The 6,000-nt window shown below is 39.1% G+C and overlaps 1 protein-coding gene across 1 annotated transcript in view; it reads left to right on the top strand.

The window, feature by feature from the left end:
- Positions 1-2,713: 2,713 nt before the first annotated feature.
- Positions 2,714-6,000, top strand: part of LOC142375232 (uncharacterized) — a 52,433-nt gene continuing 49,146 nt past the window's right edge. The window contains exon 1 of the mRNA XM_075459200.1: positions 2,714-2,876. Within this exon, the coding sequence (XP_075315315.1) occupies positions 2,816-2,876 (61 nt within the window). The 5' untranslated portion in view covers positions 2,714-2,815. The remainder of the gene's footprint in view (positions 2,877-6,000) is intronic.

Genomic DNA, 6,000 nt, shown 5'->3' with positions numbered 1-6,000 from the left:
TGTAGAATGCAGTATGTAGTATGCAGAGGCGGAGCAGTGATTTTAAATGTGGGGGTGTTACATGAGCACCACATCAAGCCCATAGACACGACGCTGAAGTTGGCATCCGATTTGCGAATTAAGTAGATGGGCATAAAAGGCCATTTCACTGCATTTTTTGCATTTTGATCGCCCTAAACAAGGTCCTGTATGGAAACTACAATAGTTACACTGCTCAAATCTGGATGGAATTATTATAAAGAGGCTATAGATTCATTAAAACCTTGTTTGGGATCTGTGAAACCTTTTACTGATTTGTAAAAATGCAGAATAGGGCCATTTTACTGCATTTTTTTTGCATTTTGATCATACTAAACTAGATCCTGTATGGAAATTACAATAGTTACACTGCTTAAATCTGGATGGAATTATTCTAAAGAGGGTACAGAGTCTTTAAAACATATTTTATTATTTGTTAAAACTTTATTTGGTCATTGAAAATTCAAAAAGGTGAAATCATCTTGCTGTAAAAGTGGGGGTGTCGAAACACCCCCATCCCCCACGGGTCCGACGCCCATGGCAGTATGGAAGTATGTAGTATGTAGTATGTAGTATGCAGTGTGTAGTATGCAGTATGGAAGTATGTAGTATGTAGTATGCAGTATGCAGTATGTAGTATGTAGTATGCAGTGTGTAGTATGCAGTGTGTAGTATGCAGTATGGAAGTATGCAGTATGTAGTATGCAGTATGCAGTTTGCAGTATGTAGTATGCAGTATGTAGTATGTAGTATGTAGTATGCAGTGTGTAGTATGCAGTGTGTAGTATGCAGTATGGAAGTATGCAGTATGTAGTATGCAGTATGCAGTATGTAGTATGCAGTATGCAGTATGTAGTAGGCGGTTTCGAAGACAGCCCCAGAGTCTGTTACTTTAAGAGCAAAGAAAAAACATCTTTACATGCCGTAAACTGAGTTTTTACTGTGTAGAAAACGTCTTGAATCTTTATCTTAGGAGGACAGAACGCGGAACAACAGAAATGAATGAATAGATATTTAATCCGGACAGAAATCTGATGGATTTCCTCCCACAGACAGATAAATGTTTGTCTTCTCTTCCAGCTCCACAGAGCTCGGAACACTTCCTGTTTCCTCCTCTTTCCTTACGTCTGATTCACTGCTAACGTTTGCATTTCAGGACACTGTGTTCACTTTGGAGTTTTATGATGTCTGCTGGAGAACTTCTGGGGAAACCCAACCAAAAAAGGTTATTTTACGGCACCACAGTATCTGCCTCCCAGATGTTCGGATTGTCCTCATTAATCTGGTTATGACGGCCTCTCCGCGGTTAGAGTCGGTGAGACGGCTTCCCTGAACCCGAACCAAAGAAACAGAAACATGGAGCCACCTTTTCTGTATTGTCATTTTCTGGCCGAGCTTCGTTCCAGATGACCTCAGAGGAGGCCGAAGGCAGCTCCTCAGCACAAATATGCAGAATCTGCATTCTGCCAGAGTAGTAGGGAAGCTGAAAACAATACGTTTGGGGTTGGAATGATGGATGGAAGACGGGAGTGTTGGGAACGTTACTTCGGTCTCCGGTTACGGTCGCATGAGCCAACGCAGACCTCAGATTCCACATTTACACCTGCAAGCTGCTGAAGTCTCCCGGTGTCAGGGACACGTGGCCAAAGCCTGAACTCCTGCTCCAGTATTATGGAGATTATTTCAAGCTGTTTCAGGGTAAATAAGCAACACCTAAACCTAAACCTAGGAAATACAAATAAATAATCTGGTAATTAGTTTCTTTGGTAACAGTTTATCTCGTGTTTATCATTCAAATTTAATTAACTTTCGCATTAATTTAGTCTTTTTTTAGATGCCGGACTCTGCAGGCCTCAGTCAGCATGTTAAAGGTTAAAGGTCACCCCAAGGTCAGAAACCCAAGAGCTACATCTCAGACTCTGCAGGCCTCAGTTAGCATGTTAAAGGTTAAAGGTCACCCCAAGGTCAGAAACCCAAGAGCTACATCTCAGCGTGGGGCTCCCAGGTAGAAGAGCGCAGGGATTAATGATCCAAAGCCGAGGTGTCTCCCCGCCTCTCTGGAGCTTCCTCCTGCCCAGGGGCTCAGCTAGGGTATTTTTAGTGGTGCCAAGGCACCACCGTGAGATAGCTCGGCACCCCCTGGCTCAGCACATTTTTAAAATATTATATGATGCAAAAACACATTTTTTTTTGCTCAAAGATGCATTGTTTTAGTGACCATTTTATTTATTTTCTAGCATTTGTTTTTGTTTTAACTCTTTACTCCCAAAATAAATGTTGAGTTATCTTCAGTATTTGTCTCAGGCTCTCTGTTATCCCTGTCAAGCCACAAAATTGAATGTTGTAGGGGAAAACACTACTCAAAGCAAAACTAATACGGCTCCAAAATTTATAGATGTACTAGTTCGCCTCAATTAGTGAGAAATAATGTGCCTCTGTGAGCACTGGGGGCTGGGCCCCCCTAAAGACCAGATCCTAAAATCGCCCCTGCGCTCCGCCTCTCGCCTCTCCCCGCTGCTCCTCCCCTGCAGCCCGCTCTGCATCTGTTATCATAGAGCTTCATGCAGCTGTGCTCCAGCCCGTCACATTATCCCTCCTGCAGCTGGAGAGTGCAGCAGCCTCAGAGCCCCCCAGGATACCGCTCAGCGCCCTGACCCGGGCCGGCACCGACCCGCACACATCCAGTGGACGTATCAGCGCAAACCTAAAGAGTGGAAACATTTGACGCAGACTCGGAGAGGACAGAAAAGTGTTTTTCTTCTTTGCCTTCACACCTGATGCTGAGGAGGGAAGCAGCATGGACTTCTCCCACCTCTGGCTCCTGGCCACCACTCTGATGCTGCTCCAGCAGTACCAAGGTAAACCTGAAATCCTTTCTTTTCCTTTCTGAAATGTGCAGAAACTCCAGCAGTTTGCTGCAGAAGGGGCGAGGCGCTGCCTGCTGCCAACGAGCTCTGATGATATAATTCACTTCAGACTGACTTTTAATTCCAAAAGTGTTTCAATCTGCAGCTTTTCTGCGGTCTAATGCGCGTTATTATCTAAAGAAAAGCAACAGGGAGCACTTCTGTGACCTCACTGAGAGTCTTTTTCATCCTTTAAAGTCATCCAACAGCTTCATGGAACAACATCACGCACCAGGAATGTGACGCCCTGAAACTGATAATCAATCAATAACAGGATCAATCAGCTGAATCTGTGGATACACTGGAAAAAATAAGTAAAAAACCACAAATAAAAGACGTTTTTGCTTTAAATAAGCAAAAAAATCTGCCAATGGAACTAGTGAAAATCAGATTTCTTGAAATAAAATGTGATATTTAGGACTTTTGAGATAAAATTGATCTTGAAATTAGCTTAAAAACCTCTTCAAATGTAAAAAAAAAAAGCTTGTTTCATATGATATGTGACTCAAAACAATTTGTTTTCAAGACTTTTTCATTTAACAAGATATTCCAGATGTTTTGTCTTCAAACAAGTCTCTATATCTGGCTGAAATGGTGCTTGTTAGGCAGTTGTGTCTTATATTAAGTGTAATGAGATACTCAATGAGACAAATATACTCGGTAAGATTTAGATTTTTTCCAGTGTTTAAAAACAGCACACACTGGAAAAAATGCCCCTCCAAAAATAAAGTAAAAAAAACAACAAAAAATAGCTTGTTTCATATGATATGTGACTCAAAACAATTTGTTTTCAAGACTTTTTCATTTAACAAGATATTCCAGATGTATTGTCTTAAAACAAGTCCCTATATCTGGCTGAAATCAAAGTCTTACTGAGTATATTTGTCTAATTTCTAGTCCAAATATCTCATTACATTTAATATAAGACACAACTGCCTAACAAGCACCATTTCACATTTTACATTTGAAGAGGTTTTTAAGCTAATTTCAAGATCACTTTTATCTCAAAAGTCCTAAATATCACATTTTATTTCAAGAAATCTGGACAAGCCGATTTTCACTAGTTCCATTGGCAGATTTTTTTGCTTATTTCAAGCAAAAACGTCTTTTATTTGTTGTTTTTTTACTTATTTTTTCCAGTCAATGTCTGGCTGAAATAGCACTTGTTAGGCAGTTGTGTCTTATATTAAGTGTAATGAGATATTTGGACTAGAAATGAGACAAATATACTTTGTAAGACTTTGATTAAATTTCCAGTGTGGGTGAAACAACTGAAAGATAAAGAAGTTCAGATTCAGATAATTCGATTTTATTTCAGTATTTTCAGTTTTCATCCGTTAAAACGGGATTTGGTTTCCTTTCTTCTGTCCTTAAAGTCATTTGGTTTCCTTTCTTCTGTCCTTAATGTCATTTGGTTTCCTTTCTTCTGTCCTTAAAGTCATTTGGTTTCCTTTCTTCTGTCCTTAAAGTCATTTGGTTTCCTTTCTTCTGTCCTTAATGTCATTTGGTTTCCTTTCTTCTGTCCTTAATGTCATTTGGTTTCCTTTCTTCTGTCCTTAAAGTCATTTGGTTTCCTTTCTTCTGTCCTTAAAGTCATTTGGTTTCCTTTCTTCTGTCCTTAAAGTCATTTGGTTTCCTTTCTTCTGTCCTTAATGTCATTTGGTTTCCTTTCTTCTGTCCTTAAAGTCATTTGGTTTCCTTTCTTCTGTCCTTAAAGTCATTTGGTTTCCTTTCTTCTGTCCTTAAAGTCATTTGGTTTCCTTTCTTCTGTCCTTAAAGTCATTTGGTTTCCTTTCTTCTGTCCTTAAAGTCATTTGGTTTCCTTTCTTCTGTCCTTAAAGTCATTTGGTTTCCTTTCTTCTGTCCTTAATGTCATTTGGTTTCCTTTCTTCTGTCCTTAAAGTCATTTGGTTTCCTTTCTTCTGTCCTTAAAGTCATTTGGTTTCCTTTCTTCTGTCCTTAAAGTCATTTGGTTTCCTTTCTTCTGTCCTTAATGTCATTTGGTTTCCTTTCTTCTGTCCTTAAAGTCATTTGGTTTCCTTTCTTCTGTCCTTAAAGTCATTTGGTTTCCTTTCTTCTGTCCTTAATGTCATTTGGTTTCCTTTCTTCTGTCCTTAAAGTCATTTGGTTTCCTTTCTTCTGTCCTTAAAGTCATTTGGTTTCCTTTCTTCTGTCCTTAATGTCATTTGGTTTCCTTTCTTCTGTCCTTAAAGTCATTTGGTTTCCTTTCTTCTGTCCTTAATGTCATTTGGTTTCCTTTCTTCTGTCCTTAAAGTCATTTGGTTTCCTTTCTTCTGTCCTTAAAGTCATTTGGTTTCCTTTCTTCTGTCCTTAAAGTCATTTGGTTTCCTTTCTTCTGTCCTTAATGTCATTTGGTTTCCTTTCTTCTGTCCTTAAAGTCATTTGGTTTCCTTTCTTCTGTCCTTAAAGTCATTTGGTTTCCTTTCTTCTGTCCTTAATGTCATTTGGTTTCCTTTCTTCTGTCCTTAAAGTCATTTGGTTTCCTTTCTTCTGTCCTTAATGTCATTTGGTTTCCTTTCTTCTGTCCTTAAAGTCATTTGGTTTCCTTTCTTCTGTCCTTAAAGTCATTTGGTTTCCTTTCTTCTGTCCTTAAAGTCATTTGGTTTCCTTTCTTCTGTCCTTAATGTCATTTGGTTTCCTTTCTTCTGTCCTTAAAGTCATTTGGTTTCCTTTCTTCTGTCCTTCATGTCATTTGGTTTCCTTTCTTCTGTCCTTAATGTCATTTGGTTTCCTTTCTTCTGTCCTTAATGTCATTTGGTTTCCTTTCTTCTGTCCTTAAAGTCATTTGGTTTCCTTTCTTCTGTCCTTAATGTCATTTGGTTTCCTTTCTTCTGTCCTTAATGTCATTTGGTTTCCTTTCTTCTGTCCTTAAAGTCATTTGGTTTCCTTTCTTCTGTCCTTCATGTCATTTGGTTTCCTTTCTTCGGTCCTTAAAGTCATTTGGTTTCCTTTCTTCTGTCCTTAAAGTCATTTGGTTTCCTTTCTTCTGTCCTTAATGTCATTTGGTTTCCTTTCTTCTGTCCTTAATGTCATTTGGTTTCCTTTCTTCTGTCCT

Source organism: Odontesthes bonariensis, chromosome 24 (assembly GCF_027942865.1).
Source record: "Odontesthes bonariensis isolate fOdoBon6 chromosome 24, fOdoBon6.hap1, whole genome shotgun sequence".
Taxonomy (NCBI): Eukaryota; Metazoa; Chordata; class Actinopteri; order Atheriniformes; family Atherinopsidae; genus Odontesthes; species Odontesthes bonariensis.
The sequence above is the reverse complement of the archived record's forward strand: the minus strand, read 5'-3'. Positions and strand labels throughout refer to the sequence as shown.